This window comes from Somniosus microcephalus, chromosome 13 (assembly GCF_052327205.1).
Source record: "Somniosus microcephalus isolate GS21.2 chromosome 13, FLI_Smic_1.0, whole genome shotgun sequence".
Lineage (NCBI taxonomy): Eukaryota > Metazoa > Chordata > Chondrichthyes > Squaliformes > Somniosidae > Somniosus > Somniosus microcephalus.
This window is the reverse complement of record NC_140999.1, coordinates 81,668,640-81,691,647: the sequence shown is the minus strand read 5'-3', so window position 1 is coordinate 81,691,647 and position 23,008 is coordinate 81,668,640. Positions and strand designations below refer to the sequence as shown.

The 23,008-nt window shown below is 47.8% G+C and overlaps 1 protein-coding gene across 3 annotated transcripts in view; it reads right to left on the bottom strand.

The window, feature by feature from the left end:
- LOC147108447 (cystinosin-like) overlaps positions 1-23,008 on the bottom strand; it is a 61,695-nt gene that overhangs the window by 24,151 nt on the left and 14,536 nt on the right. For all 3 annotated transcript variants that reach the window (XM_086005090.1, XM_086005091.1, XM_086005092.1), the window contains exons 3-5: positions 13,566-13,644; positions 13,012-13,096; positions 7,734-7,840 (exon numbers count right to left, since the gene is read on the bottom strand). In XM_086005090.1, the coding sequence (XP_085861216.1) occupies positions 7,734-7,840; positions 13,012-13,096; positions 13,566-13,644 (271 nt within the window). The remainder of the gene's footprint in view (positions 1-7,733; positions 7,841-13,011; positions 13,097-13,565; positions 13,645-23,008) is intronic.

Genomic DNA, 23,008 nt, shown 5'->3' with positions numbered 1-23,008 from the left:
TCCACCCGTCCCCGCCCGCTCGCTCTCCCCGTCCCCCCCCGCTCGCTTCTCCCGTCCCCCCCGCCCTCGCCTCCTCCTCTCTTCCCCCCCCCCGCTCGCTCGCTCTCTACCCCCCCCCGCTACGCTCGCTCTCTCCTTCCCCCCCGCTCGCTCTCTTCCTCCCCGCTCGCTTGCTCTCCTCGCCCCGCTCGCTCCCCCCCGCTCGCTCCCCCCCGCTCGCTCCCCCCCGCTCGCTCCCCCTCTTCCCCCCCGCTGTCGCTCCCCCCCCGGCTCGCTCGGCTAGGCATCTATTGACTCTCTGTCAATAGATGCCTGCCGTACTATGATTCTCTCTGGGCAGGGGAGATGGGGGTGTCGACTAAGATTTCGCAATAATTTACAGCTTCGAAGATTAATTAATTTTGAGTAAAGAATCCCTGGGTGATACACCTTTAAAATTTCAGGGATCAAAAATGGCCGTCAGACCGCATGGCAAGACAAAGGACTTGGAAAACAGCTCGTGTGTGTGTCTGCGAAGAAAGGTTCAATGGCAGTCAAAACTGTCAATCAAAGGGGTGTTTCCCCCCCGCTCTGCAGCAGGACAATCGATGCCCGTTTACAGAACGTTCTACAATGTTGACTCTAAGATCAAGTGCTTGAAACTGCCAGCATGAACAAAGGAACTTTGTTTGCTAAGCACTCAAGACTGTCAATCAATTGCAGTTCCAGATGACCACAGGACAATGCTTTGTTTACAAAGAAATTGAATGCTATTCGCATTTGTTTGTATATCATGTGGACACATCCAAACTGAGGAGAAACCATTTAAATGAATGGGAGAACACATTCAAACCCATTACTGACAATGGGGCAGTTGGATCCCTTTTGTTTTAGCCCAGAAACACCAGGATCTGGGCAGGCCCCAAAAAGGGGGTATAAAAGATAGCTTGCCAGAAGCTCTCTCTCTCTCTCTCTGGCCTCGCCTCCATGTCCCTCTACAGCGTGGGAGTCTGCCTGTAGAAGCGAAACACCAGCAGTTTACTTTTAAAACACTGGGGTGTTTTTCAATTCGGGGCAGTGAAGATCTAAGTTCGCAGGACACAGAGCAGGCATTTCCAGTGGTGAGCATATATTTTTCCGGCCTCCCAAAAGGCAACTTAGAATAGGTATAAGGGTGGGAGTAAAGTGGGAATTTTGTTACAATTGTGATTTTAGTCGATTTCCTTCGTTGTGTCTGTTTCTCCTCCCCTATTTAAGCAAGACAGTGTTGCACCTAGCAGAGAAGTGCTATAGTGAACATTGAATTCGGTATTTAAAGCTGTATTAAAAAGCAGTAGCTGTTTTAAAGTACTGTAGGTAAAACTGTATTAAAAGGGGTGTTGCACCAAGCTGAAGTGCTGTGGTGAACGCTGTATAGCTATTTTAAGAGTCTATATTAAAGTACTTTATTTTAAAATAAAGTAGTATTGCACTGAGCAGGGAGCGCTCTAGTGGACAGAGTGTACTGCGTGTATTAAATAAAGGAGAGTTGCACTGAGCAGGGAGCCCTCTAGTGGACACTAAGTGTACTGCATTTAAGCAAAAGTGCTGTACCAGGCATAAGAGCCATATCGATTTTTCTTTCTTTTGTTTTCAATAAATACTGGTCTGTTTTGCACCCAAACCACGAGTCACGTTGTTTTCTGTCTACATCGCCACCGAATAAGTCCGGGGGTCAGAACTCAGGAATAGGGGAGCGCTTCGAAACCGCAAGGGGGTCCCTGGAGCAGCTGAGGCTTCTGACTGGCCAGAGACAAATAACCCAGCCCCGCTAGCGTGTGCTAATTCCTTACATAGTCTACAGACTACCTAATAGTGGAAGGGAGGTGAAGAGGAAGAAATATGCAAACACTAAGAAATGAGTAAAAAACAGAATAATCATCATGGGAGATTTCAACTACCCAGATATTAATTGGACAGAAGAGGTAGGTAAAGGGGATAAGGGAATGGAGTTCCTACAATGTGTACAGGACTCCTTTCTAACCCAATATGTAAAAAACCCAAGGGAGAATTCGCTGTTGGAACTAGTAATGGGGAATGAACAAGAGCAGATAAGAGATGTAAAAGTAGGGGAACATCTAGGCAATAGTGACCATAATATAATATGCTTTAAGATAATAATTGAGAAAGACATAAGCACAACAAAGACAAAGGTAATATATTGTAGAAAAGCTGATTTTGAGGGGCTGAGAATAGAACTTGGGAAAATAAAATGGACAACAACATTGGCAAACAGTGACCTAGAACAGCAATGGAAAACATTTAAAACAGTATTCAACAGAGTCCAGGAAAAATATATTCTACTAAAAAACAAGAACAAGCTAAACACTAATGAGACCTCGTGGATGAATAAAGCCAGAAGTGAAAAACTGAGGGCAAGGAACGAGGCATACATTAAGTAAATGGGTAGTAGGGGAGAGCATGATAGAAACATAGAAGATAGGAGGAGTAGGCCATTCGGCCCCTCGAGCCTGCTCCGCCATTCAATGAGATCATGGCTGATCATCCAAATTCTGTACCCTGTCCCTGCCTTCTCCCCATATCCCTTGATCCCTTTAGCCTTAAGAAATATATCCAACTCTTTCTTGAATATATTTAATGAATTGGCCTCCACTGCCTTCTGTGGCAGAGAATTCCACAGGTTCACCACTCTCTGGGTGAAGAAATTCCTCCTCATCTCAGTCCTAAATGGCTTACCCCTTATCCTTAGACTATGACCCCTAGTTCTGGACTCCCCGGCCATCGGGAACATCCTGCCTGCATCTAGTCTGTCCAGGCCGGACAGAATTTTATAGGTTTTGATGAGATCCCCTCTCAATCTTCTAAACTCCAGTGAGTACAAGCCCAATCTACACAATCTCTCCTCATACGTCATTCCTGCCATCCCAGGTATCAGCCTGGTGAATCTTCGCTGCACTCCTTCCATGGCAAGAATATCCTTCCTCAGATAAGGCGACCAAAACTGCACACAATACTCAAGGTGCGGTCTCACCAAGGCCCTGTACAACTGCAGCAAGACATCCTTGTTCCTGTACTCGAACCCTCTTGCTACGAAGGCCAACATACCATTTGCCTTCTAAACCGCCTGCTGCACCTGCATGCTTACCTTCAGCGACTGGTGCACAAGAACACCCAGGTCTCTCTGCACTCCCCCTTCTCCCAATCTATTGCTATTCAAATAATAATCTGCCTTCCTGTCTTTGCCACCAAAGTGGATAACCTCACATTTATCCACATTATAGTGCATTTGCCATGTTCCTGCCCAATCACCCAACCTGTTCAAATCGTACTGGGGTTTCACGACATCCTCCTCACAGCACACACGCCCACCCAGCTTTGTCGTCTGCAAATTTGGAGATACTACATCCAATTCCCGCGCCCAGATCATTAATATATATTGTGAACAGCTGGGGTCCTAGGACCGATCCTTGCGGTACCCCACTAGTCACTGCCTGCCACTCGGAAAACGACCCGTTTATTCCAACTCTTTGCTTTCTATCTGCCAACCAGTTCTCTATCCAAGTCAATACCTTGCCCCCAATCCCATGTGCCTTAATTTTGCAAGCTAATCTCTTATGCGGGACCTTATCGAAAGCCTTCTGAAAGTCCAAAATACACCACATCCACTGGTTCTCCCTTATCTATTTTACCAGTTACATCCTCAAAAAATTCCAGTAGATTAGTTAAGCATGATTTACCTTTTGTAAATCCATGTTGACTTTGTCCGATCCTGTCACTGCTTTCCAAGTGCTCTGCTATTACATCTTTTATAATGGACTCTAGCATTTTCCCCACTACCGATGTCAGGCTTACCGGTCTATAATTCCCCACTTTTTCTCTACCACCTTTTTTGAATAGTGGGGTAACATTAGCTACCCTCCAATCCACAGGTACTGTTCCAGAGTCTATCGAGTTCTGGAAGATGACCAGCAATGCATCTACTATCTCCAGGGCCACTTCCTTAAGTACCCTAGGATGTAGATTATATGAGGCCCTGGGGATTTATTGGCCTTCAATCCCGTCAACTTCCCCAACACCATTTCCCTACAAATACTGATTTCTTTCAGTTCCTCCCTCTCATTAGTCCCTATGTTCCCCGACATCTCTGGGAGGTTATTTGTGTCCTCCTTTGTGAAGACAGAACCAAAATATGTATTTAATTGGCCTGCCATTTCTTTGTTCCCCATTATAAATTCCCCCGATTCTGACTGCAAGGGACCTACGCTTGACTTCACCAATCTTTTTCTCTTCACATATCTATAAAAGCTTTTACGGTCAGTTTTTATGTTCCCTGCAAGCTTACTTTCATAATCTATTTTCCCTCTCTTAATTAACCCCTTTGTCCTCCTTTGCTGAATCCTAAACTGCTCCCAATCCTCTGGTTTGCTGCTTTTTTTGGCCAATATATATGTCCTCTCTTTGGATCTTATGTTATCCCTAATTTCCCTTGTTAGCCACAATTGAGTCACCTTTTTAAATTTATTTTTATGCCAAACTGGGATAAACAAATCTGTAGTTTATCCATGTGATCTCTGAATGTTTGCCATTGCCTATCCACCGTCAACCCTTTGAGTGACATTACCCAATCAATCCTACCCAACTCGCATCTCACATCATAGTTCCCTTTATTTAAATTCAGGACCTTAGTCTCTGAGTCAACTACTTCACTCTCCATCTTAATGAAGAATTATATATTAATGATAAGGGAGAATACTAAGAGATTAAGAGAGAAGTCCAAAAAAATTAAGGCGGCAAAGAGGAACTATGAAATTAAATTATCAAGGAACATAAAACAAAATAGTAAAATATTTTACAGACACTCAATTAAAAAAAAAAGGTTGGGATGGGAATAGGGCCACTAAGGGATGGAGAGGATAATACCACATAGAGAAATGGCAGAGATATTAAATAATTACTTTGCTTCAGTATTTACCAGGGAGATAGAACAGGTGGCGATTACATTGGATGATGAGATTAGTAATGAGTTAACTGCATTTAAAATAAAACGAGGAGATATATTTAAAAAAAGCTAATGAAACTCAAGACGATAAAACCCCTGGTTCAGACAGATTACATCCGTGCATTTTAAAAGAATCTAGGGAAGAAATAGCAGAGGTATTACTACACATATTTAGTAATTAGTTAGAAAAAGGTGTTAGAAAGAGGACTGGCGGATAGCTAACGTGGTACCTATATTTAAGAAGGGAGATAAAACATGTCCAGGGAACTATAGGCCAGTCAGCTTAACATCGCTGGTAGGAAAATAATGGAATCCCTACTAAAGGAGAAAATGGAAGAATATCTAGAAACCAAAAATATAATAGTCGGTATGGATTTCAAAAGGGAAGGTCTTGCTTGACCAACCTGGTTGAGTTTTTGAAGAGGTAACAGAGTAGACAAGGGTAATGCAATAGATGTAATTTATCTAGATTTTCAAAAGGCTTTGATAAGGTACCACATAATATACTAATGAATAAGGTCAGGGAATGCAGAGTCAGGGGGCAAGTAGCAGAATGGATAGCTAGCTGGCTTCAAGACAGAAAGCAGAGAGTAGGGGTAAAGGGTAGCTATTCAGAGTAGCAGAAGGTGGGGATTGGTGTTCCACAAGGATCAGTGCTGTTCACAACTTATTAATAATTTAGACTTTGGAATCAAAAACACAATTTCAAAATTTGTGGACGACACCAAATTGGGGGGGAATGGGGGTCAGGGGATAGTCAATACTGAGGAGGACTGCAACAAACACAACTTGCAGCTTGCAGAATGGGCAAATAATTGGTAAATGAAATTCAACAGAGATAAATGAGGTATTACATTTTGGTAAGAAAAATAGGGAGGTCACATATTACTTGGAGAATGAGAATTGAAATGGGGTAGAGGAGCAAAGGGATCTTGGAGTACAAATACACAAATCAAAGTATCGACAGGTTAACAAGGCCATTAAAAAAAAGCAAACCAAGCAATAGGGTTTATTTCTAGAGGGATAGAATTGAAAAGTAGAGAAGTTATGCTAAACTTGTATCGAACCTTGGTTAGACCACACTTGGAGTACTGTACAATTCTGGTTGTCATATTATAAAAAGGATAGAGGCGCACTGGAGAGGGTGCAGAGAAGATTTACAAGGATGATACCAGAAATGCGAGGTTATACCTATCAGGAAAGGATGAACAGGCTGGGTCTCTCTTTTCTTGAAAAGAGGGGTGACCTAATAGAGGTCTTTAAAATTATGAAAGGTTTTGATAGATACAGTGAGTGTTTCCACTTGTGGGGAAGAGCAAAACTAGAGGCCATCAATATAAAATAGTCACCAAGAAATCCAATAGGGAATTCAGGAGAAACTTCTTTGCCCAGAGAGTGGTGAGAATGTGGAACTCACTGCCACAGGGAGTGGTTGAAGCGAATAGTATAGATGCGGGGGCGGTATAGATTAAGGGGCGGTTAGATAAGCATGAGGGAGAAGGGAATAGAGGGTTATACTGATAGGGTTAGATGAGTAAAGACAAGGAGGCTCGAGTGGAGCATAAACACCGGCATGGACTGGTTGGGCCAAATGGCCAATGTCTGTGCCGTATATCCTATGTCCTCTCCTGCCTGCATTGCCACTTCACCTATTTTGTTACACCCATCCCTTCAATAAGTTCTATATGCTAAGGTATCTTACCAAAGACTTAATATCCCTTTACCTTCAGTTGCCTGGCAAAATGCCTAAACTTAAATCCCAGCCCATTTCCCTTATATTAATTCCCATATGTACTAACTTTATCCACCTTCTCAATACCCCAACTTTTTTTTTTTTTAGAAAAAATTGTTGACATATTACACAGCACAACCTGTGGCCGTTACCCACCTTGCTCCCTGTACCACAGCTTTGTTCCTTATTCGCCTCATTCATTTCACACTTTCACTTCTCAGCATTTACACTATTTTCAATCAGTTCAATATTTCAATTTCCTGCTTTGATCGCCCTAACATTCTTACAGCTTCTCCTCGTTAACTACTAACTGCCCCCTTCCTCTTATTTAGATGACCCACCCCTCATCTTGCACCTTTTGTCCAATACTAGCAATCCATCAATGAACTGATCACAGTCTTATCGCTCTGTGCACATTAACGCTACTGTCCAACACTTCCACCCGCTGCCTCAGAATCTTAATTAGCTGACAAGAATCACAACAAATACCGTCTGATCTCCAAATTACTGACTGCAGTAAACTTACAACACAGATCACCTCAGGCTGCACCCATTTCACTCAGACTCTAATTTAAAGACGAGGCATTATTCCAATGTCAGCTGGATTTCACTGCTCCTTTTCAAGCAGTGATTGGAAAAAACAATCTAATAATACAGGGAATTAGCAAGAAGGAAACAGCCCCTCACTCAGGATGCTTCCTGTAAAATGTGCGCACATTTGGGAACAGTTGAGCTCAGGTCCAGGGAAGAGACAGGCATGTGTGACTTTTCCAGTTGCATTTTTCCTTATGATAGAATGATACAGTACAGGTGGTGGCCATTCAGCCCATTGTGACAGTGCCAGATCTTTGAAAGAGCTAGCCAATTAGTTCCATTCCCCTGGTCTTTCTCCATAGCCCTGAAAATATTTCCCCTTCAAGTATTACTGTACACAAAATAAAACTTCAGTTCAAAAAAAGTCTACCTTTCTGAACCACCCTTCAAATACAAGTGGATTTGACACTCTGCTGGACATCAACCCACCTGGTCACATTGCTGCTGTTGCTTTGAAGGTACACGGTGACCTGGCCAACTTCAACTCCTTTGGCTGGGAAAAATATTGACCTCACTGAGTGAGGAGGCAATGTAATCTGTGAGAAGAAAATATATCAAATTAGTATTTATAACGTTCAAAGGGATGAGCATCATCATAGGAGGAGGCCAAAAGGATCGGTGAGTGGTGTGGAGAGCACCGGGTACAACTGATCAGAAAGCACAGCTGTATTGTAACAGTACAAGTGGGTCTGTTAATAAGATGCACCTTTTGGAGACTCCGGGGTCGATTTTAACTGAGCCATGAGGCGGGCTTTGAGGCGTGTGGGGGTTAAAAAAAAAAAAAGCTAAAACTGGCGGGCGGGACCCCCCCCCCACCCGGTTCCCGACCCCGAGCCATTTTAACCCAGGCGTGTCCGATGGTCCCAAATCAGTCCCGCCTTAAGGCCCTTAATCAGCAATAATTGGCCTTTATAATGCCATTTTAACAGGCCCTTGCATTTTTAACCCCTTTCCCACGTAAAACACGCCTGGTGGGGATCACGCCTGTGAAACCTGGCGTGAGCACTATTGGCTTGCTGACTATCAGCTGCAGGTCAACCATTAAAGAGGAGATTTGATCAGCCATCATTTGCAGGTGGCAGGACTTTGTTGTTTCAGGCCTGGGGCAACTTTTACCAGGCTTAACCACACCTGTGGAAGGTTGGAGCCTCACACACATCTCCAGCGTGAACTCCTGGGAAACCCCTCTCGCCACCCTCACTCAGCCGAGGCATATGCCAGAAGCATGGGAGCCATTTTTCTCCTTCCCTTCTTGGCATTAGAGGAGCTCGAGCACCAGGCGCAGCAGCAGCAGAACCAGGAACAACAGCATCACCAGCAGCAGCGGCGACAGGCTGCTGCTCACCCACCTGAGGCAGCACAGGCCAGAAGGGGCCAGCGCATGGAAGCCCGTCGGCGCAGGAGATACCCCCCAAACAGGGTCTACAGACACAGGGTCAGCTACCTCAACATGACTGAGCAGCAGTGCCAAAGGCGGCTCCGACTTTTGCGACAGGTAATGACTGACATCTGCGCAATGATACAGCAAGACCTGCTGCCCAGAGGACCAGGTGGACACTCCTTACCAGTGGCCATCAAAGTCACCACCACACTCAACTTTTTTGCCTCGGGCTCATTCCAGGGATCAGCAGCAGACATCAGCGGCATCTCCCAGTCGGCCGCACACACTTGCATCACGCAGGTTACCGATGCCCTCTTTGCCCTCGCGCACAATCACATCCATTTCACCAGGGATCGCGCAAATGCAACAGCGCGAGCGGTTGGATTAGCTCATCTGGCAGACTTTCCAAGGGTGCAGGGTGTCATTGCACACGTGGCCCTTAGGGCACCCCATCGCAATCCAGGTATTTTTGTCAACCGCAAGGGCTTCCACTCCCTTAACGTTCAGCTGGTGTGTGACCACAAGAATGAAATTTTGCATGTTTGTGCCAAGTACCCTGGCAGTTGCCATGACTCCTTCATACTGCGCCAGTCTAGTGTGCCTCCACTATTCAGGTAGCCAGACCAACTTCACGGATGGCTACTTGGAAATAAGGGCTATCCCCTGAGGACTTGGCTAATGACGCCATTGAGGAGGCCAGCTAACGAAGCGGAGGAGCGCTACAACTCCAGCCACATTTCCACCAGATCCATAATTGAGCAAACCATCGGCGTGCTGAAGATGCGCTTCAGGTGCCTGGATAGATCAGGTGGAGCCCTACAGTACTCAGCAGCCAGGGTCTCCAGAATCGTCGTGGTTTGCTGTGCACTCCACAACATGGCACAGCGTCGTGGCTTGCAGATTCCGGAGGAGGATGACGATGACGAGAAGGAGGAGGGCGAAAACGAGCATCCTGCAGAGGCCCATCAACCAGTGGCAGCAATACGTGAGAACACTGCTGGCCGGGATGCAAGGAACGCACTCATCCTGGCCAGATTTGCTTAGCCTAGTAAATCAAACTCCTTTGCCTCGCAGCTTCTTACCCGAGCATTGACAATGGCCAAACCCTGCGGATTCCTAGCTATTTGACCAGCATCCTGACAACTGCAAGTAATCCTAAGCCCTCAATGTGAAAGCCCCATTCGCGAAATGACACACACCAGAACTGCAACAGTTGCCATCAGAATTTTTATGCACAAGAACCAACTGATGGCATTTTCACAATATACACATTTCACCCAAGTGACTACCCTGGTGACTACTTCTGCTTCATTTTCCTCTTACGCGTGTTCGTACATAGTGGTTCCCCTGTGGCTTCAGCAGATGTGGAGGCCCTTTGCTCACTTTCCTGCTGCTCCTGTCTCGACACCTTTGGCGGGCATCCTCTGGGGTGGCGAGCCTGTGAGGGCTCGTCAGCAGTCTTCTGCTCCTGCGGCTGTGCAGGGGTTGAGACGTCTATCTCACTTGGGTATGGACTCCAGCGGGGCTCTGACCGAGGGCTCTGCAGTGGCATGCAAGTGTGAGCGCTTGGAGAGGAACCCCAACTTCCTTGAGGCCTGCCACCAACCTCCCTCTCATGGGTTAGCTACTTAGCTCCCCCTCCGCACCTGCAAGTGGCTTGAGAGCACCTTGCTGCACATCAGGGAGGCCATGGGGACCTTTATCTGCAATGGCAGTCCTACTCAGAAGGACTTCCATGAAGGTCTGGTTTCTCTGTTCAATAGATGCCCATCGCTCCTCAAGAGATGTCATTCTATTCTGAACACTCACCATGTTTTCCATACACTGGCGACTAACCTCCTCCATGGCCATAGCCCTCCTCTCCTCTACCATAGCCAGCCTTACCACGGAGGCAGCAATCATTTCCACGTAGGTAGCCATCCTTTCTGTGTTGATGCATTCATGCGCCAATGACTCCACAAAGGCTCTGCTCATGTTCGCTATGGACTCCGCCATTCGATCCACACTCGCAGCGACCCTGGAGTCAAAAACCTGCCAGAGACTCCTGCATCTGTGCCTAGAGTTCCATCACCTCTGATCTTATGGATGGACCCAGAGGCAGAGGGTTGACATGCAGCTGAGCCGAGCTGGCAGAGTCCTGCGCCCTCCGACAAGGACTCGCCACTGCTGTCCCTGTCTCCACAATCTGCTGATGCTCACTTGTGAGCTGTGATACACCAGGTGACAACACTACTCTATGCCCCGAAGGTCCCCCCGAGGTGTGAGTGTCTGCGCTGGTGCTGGGTGCGCTTATTTCTGCTGACGCTGCGCCCTCAGAGGTTGCAGATTCCGCTGAGGAGTCTGGAATCTCAGGCTCTTCCTCCTGCACAGTGGGGACAGGAGCTCTCGATGCTCCTGTGGGGGAGTCAAGGGAAAAGTTAGAGATGTGATGCCACGGTTACATGCACATTGCATTCTGCAGATGATCGTAAGTCCATATGATGTAGCTTCAGAATCATTATCAGCGACTCATGCAATGTCAATGAGAGAGATGGAAAACTATTGTCACCAGCTTGCAGGGATGCACCTGTATGTCCTTCCCCAACTTCCGCATCTGTATCAGCCCCGACAATCTCCAGGACGGCTTCCTCCCAGGGGGCGAGCTGGGCTAATGAGGGTGGCCCTCCTCCGGTCATGGCTCGCTCTCTCCTGTTGTGAGCTCTCTTCTCCTGCAATGAGGGAGACAAGTGGAGGTTGAGTGAGAATGAAGGAGTGAGTGTAGAGATTGCATAGCATAGATACTTAGAAGGAGACAAAGATGGAGTGAGGTTGCAAGACCAAGGGCCCTCCCTGTGTGTTGTCAGTTGTGTTCAAAGCATCAGAGAGAGGGAGTGTGAGGACTGCATGGTCGAATATTTAGGTGAATGTGAGCAGAGAGAGAGAGAGAGAGAGGGAATGGCTAAGGGTGCATGGATGTGAGTGTCAAGTGGGATGTGGAGGAAGAGATTGCTAAAGCTGAGTGCTGGTGAGGAAAGGCAATGTGGGTCAGATTGGGGGTGATGGAAACTTCATACTTACTTTTCCAGTGCGATGAAGGTCATGGAATCTTTTCCTGCACTGCATCCAGGTGCGCCGTGTGAGCCCCAAGGAGTTGACTTCCCCAGCCACCTGTATCCACACAGCCTTGGTCTGCCTGGGAGGTCTCTTCCTCCCTGAAGGGAACAGGACCTCCTTGTGGGCCCTAGCCCCATCCAACAATGCCTGCAGTGATGCCTCATCAAATTTAGGTGCAGCTCCTGCCCTCCCGCTGGCCATTGTTCCTGCAGGCTCCTGTGCCATCATAAGGGGAAAGCTTGGAAGCCTGCAGAGGAAGCAAGGCTTGCTGTGGACCTTAAATGCAGCAGCAATGATGACGTCATCAGAGGGGACTTGCAGTCATGAAAAACCCATTTGCAAAGGCTTCTCACACGTTGGAAATCAATTGGCCAATTGAGTTAAATGTGCATCAATCTCACACATCCATTTAGATTTGTGTGGGAATCACGAAATTCAGGGAACCCGACAATTGCCCGCATCGGAGTTAAAATCGACCCCTCCATGTGATACTACAAAGCAATCTGGTCACATGGGCACCTGATGCAAAGTAACAAGGAGCGGGGCTCTTGACAAGGTGAGCTGGTCCTCAGCCTTTAGACAGTCAGGAATGCTGCCCACCTGTTAGTTTACTCGAGAGTGGGGTGGAGAACAAGGAGGAAAGAGTTAGCCTTACTTCAATCACGCTTTCCAATGAGAACTGGATTGGCAGCAGTTGCAGAGACAATTACGCTCCAGATTGATCCTCCTTGGGAAATAAACTGTGGGGATGGATTGCACTGCCTTGCTCTCCCAGCACAGCTGGGGGGGGGGGGGGGGGGGGGGCGGGCAGGCGGTGCACAGCGCCATGTACGAGGGGGGGGGGGGGGGGAAAGAGCGCAACACCACGAGCAGGGGGGCCCCCAGGCACAGTACCGCACGCGGTGAAGTCACAGCTTCCCAAAGAGAGTCAGCTTAACCACACAAGAACTTCCTCCTGTAATGGTACAACCACACACTCCTCTCCCTCACTGTGACCCCCAGGCAGACATCAGTTAATTCCAATCATTGCTCATTCGGATGAACACTGTGACCCGTCACTGGGTGCCAGTTGGTGAAATAGTTGACTGGTATCCAGGTGCATGAGAATCGAGCTGTTTGGTGAGCCAAGTCTGGGATTTGTATCTCTTCTGAAAATCCTCGGGGAAGCAACAGGATAAATTGTCCCATCAAATGCAAAGTTAAACAAGGTCTGAAAATTCCATCCTTACTTACATATTCGGGGAGCTCAACAACTGAAGCCGGTTTGGATGAGAATGTCACGTTAAATGTGACAACGACAGTCTCCTGCAGGGGTGCACTGTGAGGGGAAAACAGATCAGAAAGTTTCTACACATTCACAAAAAAAAATATTCCAGGAACCTCACGAAATAAGAACTTGTATTTATATAGCACCTTGCACAACCTCAGGATGTCCAAATACACTTTACAGCCAATTAATTACCTCTGTAGCAAACATGGCAGCTAATTTGCACACAGTAAGGTCCAGAAACAGCAATGAGATAAATGACCAGATCATCTGTTCTTGGTGCTGTTGGTTGAGGGGCGAATGTTAAATACCCACTGTAGGGTAGATGGAGTTAAGATACAGATTAGCCATGATCTAATTGAATGGTGGAACAGCCTCAAGGGGCTGAATGGCCTCCTCCTATTCCAAGTTCTTCCCACCTCCCTAATTATAATGAACACTAATACAATACCACCTGATCCAACCAATCACCAATCCCCTGTGCTTTGCTTGGCCAAACATCAGGTCAAACAGAACCCACCTTGGAACAACGCTGATGTTTCGAAGACCACCAATTTCCAGGTCGACAACTTCTGGTGCCTTTAGTGTCACAGCAGTTTCTGAAAACAGACAGAAAGGAGGTGAACTTCTAGTCACTGCAGTAATGGTCAGGATCAGACAATTGGAAACACACCCATGATGATGGTGCTCAGAGTGAATGCCGACTGGAACCTGAGCATGTACGAGAGCACCTGTCGCAACTTTGAGTCGCTGCACTGCACAGATCGGGAAGGCCCCCAGGTTCAAATCACTGGCTTGCGATTAGCTGACCACAGCTTGCTGCTTGGGATAAGGGCTCTACGATCAGTCTCACCGTTGCTGGGTTAGGAAGAGGGACCATCAACTGGTGGACCAGCTCAGTTGATATCCAGGAAACTTTGCTGGAAGTGGACATCAGATGAGAACAGGATCTGGCATGCCTCGCAGTTATCTAGTCCTTCACTGTGGTTCACAGATGAATGTTGGGCACTCCGGTGAGGTACACGGTGACTGGCACCAGTGGAACCACATACCATGGAACCAAGAAGTCAAACACCTTCAGGGAATAAGGTGAGAAAACTAGTGGGGGGAAAAATTGACAAAAGAAAAAAAGAAAAACAGACCTTTCCTGCCAGATAACCAGGGTGGTCCAACCAATTCTCAGCTTTTTCCTAGCTCCCTGTCGGATCAGGAATCAACTCAAGGTGGGATAGGTAACCAAAATCTTGGTCAAAAAGATGGCCCTTAAGATTTTTAAATATAAAAAGAGAGAAGTGGAGGGGAACAGGGTTCAGGAAAGGGTCTCCTGAGGGTAGCGGAAGACTGGCTCTGTGGAGCAAAGGAAGTGGTGGGTGGCAGGTGGTTGAGAGTTGAAAAACCAAAGTAGGTGATGCAAGGCTAGAGGAGGTTGCAGAGAGGGTGGGGTGAAGCCAAGGAGGGATTTGAAGATGAGGAATTTCAATTCAATGCATTGGAGACGTGGAACCAGTGGTCAGTGAGGACATAGGTGATGAGGTCATGACTGATGTGGGACAGTATAATCATGGTTGAGTTTTGGAAAGATAGGGGAGTTTGTGGAGAGTGGGGGATTGGTGAGCGGCAAGAAGGATGTTAGAGATTTCATGTCTCGTTAACAAGTGTGGATTAAGGTTTTGGCATCAGTGGGGCAGAGATAGGCAATGTTTCAAAGGTGGACAGTATGTATGGTTTGAAGCTCAGCTCTGGGTTCAACAGGACATAAAATTTTCACATGGCCTGATTCAGCCATCCAGAAGGAAGGAACAAGACAGTGGCAGGGGAGCAGGTGCAAAAATGAGGGCCTCCTCTTCCTGATGGGCACTTGGAGGAGATTACGACTTCTGCAACTTAGTCAGACAAGCAGCACACAAACAGGCCAGGAGTCAAGCAAAGGGGTGGAGAGATAAAGCTGGACATCACCACACATATGGTACGTGACTCTGCTTGTGGATCACATCGCCAAAGGTAGCATGTAGATGAAGAGAAGGGGATCAAAGATTGGAAAACTCCAGAGGTGACAATAGGGGCCAGGGAGAGAAGCCATTGGTAGAGACTTTTTCTATTGGGACAGATAGGAATGGAACCATGGAAGAGCAGTTCCTCATATCTGGACAAGAGTAGATGTGAATGTGAGGGAGGTAACAACTATATCCAAAGCAATGGAGAGGGCAAGGAAGAATAATGCACTGCAGCCACAAAGGATGTCGTTTGTCACTTTAGCGAAGGCATTCTCAAGCTGTGAGCAAGGCAGAAGCCAAACTGAAGGATTCCATAGGAGCATTTTGAAAGACAGGCATGGAGCGTGGACACATTTAAGGACCTTAAGGGGGGAAAGGAAGCTTAGCAATGGAGCAGGTCAAAGCTGGAATTTCTGACAATAAGCAATAGTAGTTTTGGAAGGGAGAGAGATAGTGCCTGCTCAAGGGGAGTCATCAACGTCGGTAAGTATGCAGGCCAAAGAGGTAATAGTGGGTTAACGTGGATGAGCTTCAAGAAGGCAGGGTTGAAGATGGGACAAAAACTGCAGTGAAAGGACCAGAAGCAGGGTGAGTGAGGGACAGAGGGGGTGGTTGGAAATGTGGAGGCAGAAGATGAAAACATCCACAAACTCTTCACATTTGATATTGGAGGCGAGGATGGGGGCCGGGGGGAGAGAAGTGGCTGGAAAAGGGTTTAAGGAGGCAAATTAGTCATGGAGGAAATGAGTCTTGGGTTGTCCTTACAGGATAATCCTGGAGTAGCTGGAAATTCAGCTGAAGAGAGGGGCACTGGAATGCTCAAGCAGGTCTTGCAATGAATGACTAAATTAGTCTCATGTCAGATGTGCTCAGGTTTGTAGTCCTCGCACTTTAGGGAGCAGTGATGGGGACTGTACCGGTGGAACATAAGGGGTGAGAAATGGTGAGCGATTTAGTGGCAACAAAGGCATCGAAAGCAAAAGCAGGGAGTAGATCAATGGCAGAGGTGTCATCACAGGCAAAGGGTCAGAGTAGGAACTGGGAGATTGAGGGTGAATTAGCAAGGCAAGTGGGGAAGTGTTTTTGTTTTGCAGTGGTAGCTTGTATTATGGGATGGAGCGTTGGTGCCGGTAAGGGAGTTGAGGAAGTGGTCAGGATCACTATGGGTAGAATTAAACAACAGGAAAAGGAGGAAGCAGATCGCAGCATTTTATAAACAACCTTTAAAAAAAATTATTTCACAAATATGGGCGTCGCTGGCAAGGCCGGCATTTATTGCCCATCCCTAATTGCCCTCGAGAAGGTGGTGGTGAGCCGCCTTCCTGAACCGCTGCCGTCCGTGTGGTACTGTTAGGGAGGGAGTTCCAGGATTTTGATCCCGCGAGATACTTCCAAGTCAGGCTGGTGGGGAACTTGCACCTGCTGTCCTTGTCCTTCTAGGTGGTAAAGGTTGTGGGTTCGGGAGGTGCTGCTGAAGAAGCCTTGGCGAGTTGCTGCAGTGCATCTTGTAGAGGGTACACACTGCAGCCACGATGCGCCTGTGGTGGAGGGAGTAAATGTTTAAGGTGGTGCCGATCAAGCGGGCGGCTTTGTCCGGGATGGTGTCGAGCTTCTTGAGTGTCGTTGGAGCTGCACTCATCCAGGCAAGTATTCCATCACACTCCTGACTTGTGCCTTGTAGATGGTGGAAAGGCTTTGGGGAGTCAGGAGGGGAGACACTCGCCGCAGAATACCCAGCCTCTGACCTGCTCTTGTTCCCACAGTATTTGGCACAAGTCCCCAGATGATGCTGAGGAGAACTTTGCAGGGTCAACTGGGCTGGGTGTGCCATGGCAGCGAGAGATTTTAACTTCCATGAAATAACAGTCTAGTAAGTAAAGGAATTATCCTAAAGCCGCAGGTTTTATGCTAACCAGGCAGACCAGCATACATAGTTATAAGTAACAAACCAGAAATAGCACAAAACTGCAGAGGCTGGAAATCTGAAATAAAAACAGAAAATGCTAGAAATACTCAGGTCAGGCAGCATCTGTGGAGAGAAGCAGAGTTAACGGTCAGAACTGGAAGATGAAAGGTCATCGACCTGAAATGTTAACTCTGTTTCTCTCTCCACAGATGCTGCCTGACCTGCTGAGTGTTTCCAGCATTTTCTGTTTTTATTTCTGAAAGAGTCAGCGATCTGCCAGTGAAGGGGTAATGAAAGCCATCAATTTTTAGGGGTTTCCTTTCTTTGGAGTCTCAGAGTTGTAGAACGCCTGTAACCTTCAGCTTCCTGCTATCCCGGGGAAGATGGCAGAGAGAGGCTCCAAGGAGTCATCACACCCTGCAATACGAGTTTCAGTTCAAGGTACTGAAAGGAACTAAGACTGTTTTGGAAGAGTTTCTGTACTGTGATAAGGCAAGGATTGTATTGCTGACCTCTTGCTGTATTCTTCTGCTTCTGTGCAATTATAATACTATATAACTAGGTCCATTAGTTTTAACTTGAATGTAACAGTTTGACTGTGGCACTTGCTGCTTCTGGGAATGAATCAGAGAATGTATGGGAATTTATGTAATGCCTACACTGTCCAGTGATAAACTGGCAGCACTACCCATTCTGGTGCATAAAGGGGCGAGGTTCAGTTCACAGGGACTCTGTCTGCTTATTGAGACCAACAAACTTTTAAAATACTGGGAAATGGACCAAATCACAAGAGGGGAACTGACAAGGTGGATAAGGAACAACTCTGCCTTTTGCCAAGGAGACAATACTCACTCGTGAAGTAAGGGTATGAAGGGACAAAGGGCAGGGTATTGGGATTAAAAAGACTGAGGGCTAAGAAAATGATGGAGAGGCTCAAGGGGGTGAACGGCCTACTCCTGTTCCTACATCCCTCAGTTTTGAAGTCGAGAAAGTGACGTCTTTATTTAGGATGTTGGTGATCCTTTCTTCTAATAAACCATCACAGGATTCACAATGCGTGACATTGCTCAAAGCGACCAAACTGAAAAGGTGAAATTGTGCTTCCTCCCCCTCAAATCTCACAATAATTTTGGAATCTCTTCATAACTCTGAACTAAAACCTGGAATGAGCAGCGTTATCCTTCTCCGAACCCTTCCCACTGCCTCCATATCTTCCCCGAGGCATCATGCACACTTGGACACAACACCCCACCAATGTTATATTAGCACAATTTCCTCAACCTTAAATGCCACGCATCTACGTACATATTATTTGTCTTTGTAACTGATGCTGCTCAATGCGGCACTTAATATCTGAGTAATGATTATGTTAAACATGTCAACTCACCTTCAACATACCCCTCATTTTGAAGCACCTGGTTATCTTTAATACTAATGCACTTTACAATCTGCACTTATCATAGAAATTTATAGCACAGGAGGCCACCATCCAGCCCATCTTGTCTGTGCCTTCCAGACAAAGAGCTATCCAGCCTAATCCCACTTTCCAGCTCTTGGTCCGTATCCTTGTAGGTTGCAGCACTTCAAGTGCATATCCAAGTACTTTTTAAATATGACGAGGGCCTCTGCCTCTACCGCCCTTTCAGGCAGTGAGTTCCAGACCCCACCACCCCATGGGTGAAACAATTTCTCCTCAAATCCTCTCTAAACTTCCGACCTTTAAATCTATGCCCCCTGGTTATTGACCCTTCTGCCAAGGGAAATGGTTCCTTGCCATCCACTCTATCTAGGCCCCTCATAATTTTATACACTTCAACTAGATTACCACTCAGCCTCCTGTTCCAAAAAAAAACCCAGTATATCCAATCTTTCCTCATAGCTAAAATTCCCCAGCCCAGGCAACATCCTCGTAAATCTCCTCTGCACCGTCAAGTGCAATCACATCCTTCCTGTAATGTGGTGACCAGAATTGCACGCAGTATTCTAACTGCGGCCTAACTAGTGTTTTGTACAGTTCAAGCATAACCTCCCTGCTCTTATATTCTATGCCTAAGCAAGTATCCCGTATGCCTTCTTAACCACCTTATCTACCTGTCCTGCTACCTTCAGGGATCTGTGGACATGCATTCCAAGTTCCCGCTGATCTTCTGCACTTCAGTGTCCTAACATTTATTGTTTATTCCCTTGCCTTGTTAGCCCTCCCCAAATGCATTACCTCACACTTCTCCGGATTGAATTCCATTTGCCACAGTTCTGCCCACCTGGCCAGTCCATTGTCCCCTCCATACAGCCTCTTTGTGATGTGCATTTCTTTCCACTGCAATGTAAAACTCCCCCCATAAAATTATTACTTAGGCACTCCGAATTACAAACAAATAAAGCACTGGGGTTCATTTCTAAAGGGTTGGAATTGAAAAGCAGGGCAGTTATGTTAAACTTGCATTGAACCTTGGTTAGCCCACACTTGGGAGTACTGTAACAGTCCTGATCTCCATATTACAAAAAGACACTGGAGAGGGTGCAAAAAAGATTTACAAGGATGACACTGGAACTGAAAAGTTTTAACTATCAGCAAAGATTGAACAGGCTGAGACTCTTTTCTCCAGAAAAGAGAAGGCTAAAGAGTAACCTGATTGAGATCTTTAAAATTGTGAAGTGGTTTGATAGGGTAGACATAAAGATGTTTCCACTTGCGGGTGAGACCAGAACCAGGGGCCATAAATACAAGATACGCACTAATAAATCCAATAGGGAATTCAGTAGAAATTTCTTTACCCAGAGAGTGGTTAAAACGTGGAACTGGCTACTACATGAAGTAGTTGTGGCAAATAGCATAGATGCCTTTAAGAGGAAGCTCGATAAACACGAGGGAGAAAGGAATAAAAGGTTACACTGATAAGGTGAGATGAAGAGGGGTGGGAGGAGGCTCGTGTGGAGCATAAACACCAGCACGGGCCAGATGGCCTGCTTCTGTGCTGTAAATTCTATGGAATTCTATGTAATCATTGTTGCTTGTTAGACACTGTGTGCATACAGCGTAAAAACAAACCCACAGAAACAGCAGACAATTGTTAGTTTTCAGGTGGTCCAAAAAATTCCAATTTATTGCAGTCTTTAATACACCCTCCTGCACCATTTCACTTGGGGAGATTATTTGACACACCCGCCCTGATCCCATGTTATTGCTTGCTATCTGTTCAGAGCGCTGCTATCGCTAGCTCCATGTGATTTGGTAGATTAAAGTTAGACAGGCTTCAGTTTTGCCACTTGTGGTAAACCACTGTTTGTATTCCACTGTGTACATGCCTGGACATGCCTCGGCTGACTCCTCCCACAAGTCCGAGTATAAAGGTGACTGCTCCCCAGCCCTTTGTATTCTGGACCGGTCGACCACTCGAGGCAGACCTTCATTCTTTTGTTAATAAAAGCCTTTAGTTACTCTCTTAACTCAGTCTTTTATGAGTAATTGATAGCGCATCAATTTTATTAACAAAATTTTTTATAATGGAGAAGATCCTCACACCAGCATGCCTGGACTTAGATCATCGGGAGGCGGACTCATCCACCAAGTTTACTCACTGGCTTAAGTGTTTCGACAAATTCCTGACCGCCTCCGCAGCAATCAAATCGGACGAGGACAAACTGGATGTCCTGACCTCCAAAGTGAACCACCGAGTGTACTCGGTCATCCAAGACGCGACCTCGTACGCGGACGCTATCAAGCTCCTCAAGGACCAGTACACGCGCCCAGTGAACGAAGTGTACGCCAGGCACCTTCTGGGGAGTCGTAAACAACCACCTGGGGAATCGACCGTGGAATACCTTCAGGCACTGTCTGTGCTTGGCCGGGCCTGTGGTTGTAAGGATGTAAAGGCCGCCGTGTACACAGAGGAACTTATCCGGGACGCTTTTGTAGCGGGCCACAGATCCAATTACACCCGACAGCGACTGTTGGAGCAGAGTGACCTCGACCTCAACAAGGCCTCTGAACTCGCACTATCATTGGACGCAGCCTACCGGGGCATGGATGCCTACTCCTCTGCACCGTGGACGCCGCGGGGAATGACAGCCTGGGACACGGTAGGACCGCCTCATAGCGCCGTGCCACCCCAGCCACGGCCCAACTACCGCAGCAGTGTCCCAAGGCCAGAAATGCTACTTCTGTGGCCAGGCAAAACACCCCAGAGCCTCCTGCCCGGCGAAAAACGCGATCTGCTCGGGCTGCGGGAAGAAGGGACACTACGCTAACGTCTGCAGGGCCAAAGCCACCCCGAACCCCAGCAGCGCCGCGTGTGGGCCGTCATCTTGGGCCTCCCCGGCCATGTGCGAACCACCGGTACAGCAGCCATTTTGGACGCCTCCAGCCACATGGGGACCATGGACGCCGCCATCTTGGACGACAGCCGGAACGCAGCAGGCCCCCAACACCGCCTCATCTGATACCCGCAGCGACACACCGACCCCTACGCTGGCATCCGTTACACTGGACCAAGCGAGACCGCACCAGCTGGCCAGTTCCACAATGGACATTAAGGTAAATGGCCACGATACAATCTGCCTTTTTGACTCTGGGAGCACGGAGAGCTTCATCCACCCCGACACGGTGCGGCGTTGCTCTCTCCCAGTCCTGCCTGCGCACCAGCGGATTTCTATGGCCTCCGAGTCCCAGTCGGCGGACATCGGCGGCTACTGCGTAGTGACACTCGTAGTAGACGGGACCGTGTACGATCATTTTAAACTTCTGGTCCTGCCCGACCTCTGCGCTGCCGTCCTGCTGGGGTTAAATTTTCAGTGCCACCTTAAAAGTGTTACGATGGCGTACGGGGGACCCCTACCCCCACTCAGTCCGCAGCCAGCAGCTCCCAAATTGCCCGCCGCGCACCAGGTGCAACCTCTCCACACTCAGAGTCACCCCCCCCCCACTGTTTGCTAACCTCACCCCCGACTGTAAGCCCATCGCCACAAAGAGCAGGCGATACAGTGCCGGGGACAGGGTTTTCATTAAAACCGAAGTGGAGCGGCTCCTGAAGGAAGGGATTATTGAGGGCAGCACCAGCCCCTGGCGAGCCCAGGTTGTGGTCGTTAAGACCGGCGAGAAGCAGCGCCTGGTCATCGACTACAGCCAGACAATAAATCGCTACACCCTGCTGGACGCCTACCCACTCCCCCGCATAGCTGATATGGTCAACCAGATCGCGCAGTACCGCGTCTTCTCGACCATTGACCTGAAATCAGCGTACCACCAGCTCCCTATCCGCCCTGAGGACCGCCAGTATATCGCCTTTGAGGCAAACGGCCGCCTCTATCACTTCCTTAGGGTTCCCTTTGGCGTCACCAACGGGGTCTCCGTCTTCCAAAGGGAGATGGACCGGATGGTAGATCAAAATGCGTTGCAGGCCACTTTCCCATATCTGGACAATGTGACCATCTGCGGCCGTGACTTGCAGGACCATGACGCAAACCTCGAAAAATTCCTCCGCACCGCCCAACTCCTGAACCTGACATATAACAAGGAGAAGTGCATATTCCGCACAAACCGCCTCGCCATCCTTGGCTGTGTTGTGGAACACGGAGTCATCGGCCCCGACCGGATGCGTCCCCTTATGGAACTCCCACTGCCTCAAGGCCCTGAAGAGGTGCCTAGGGTTTTTCTCCTATTATGCCCAGTGGGTCCCCTACTATGCGGACAAGGCCCATCCGCTGATCAAGTCCACCTCTTTTCCCTTGACGGCAGAGGCCCGCTTAGCCTTCCACCGTATCAAGGAAGACATTGCCAAAGCCACCATGCACGCAGTGGACGAATCCATCCCCTTCCAGGTGGAAAGCGACGCGTCCGACTTTGCCCTGGCCGCTACCCTCAATCAGGCGGGAAGACCCGTGGCCTTCTTTTCATGAACCCTCCAAGGCCCGGAGACCAGACACTCCGCTGTTGAGAAGGAGGCCCAGGCGATTGTGGAGGCTGTGCGGCATTGGAGGCACTACCTGGCCGGAAAACGATTTACCCTGCTCACTGACCAGCGTTCAGTTGCTTTCATGTTTAACAACAAGCAGAGGGGCAAAATC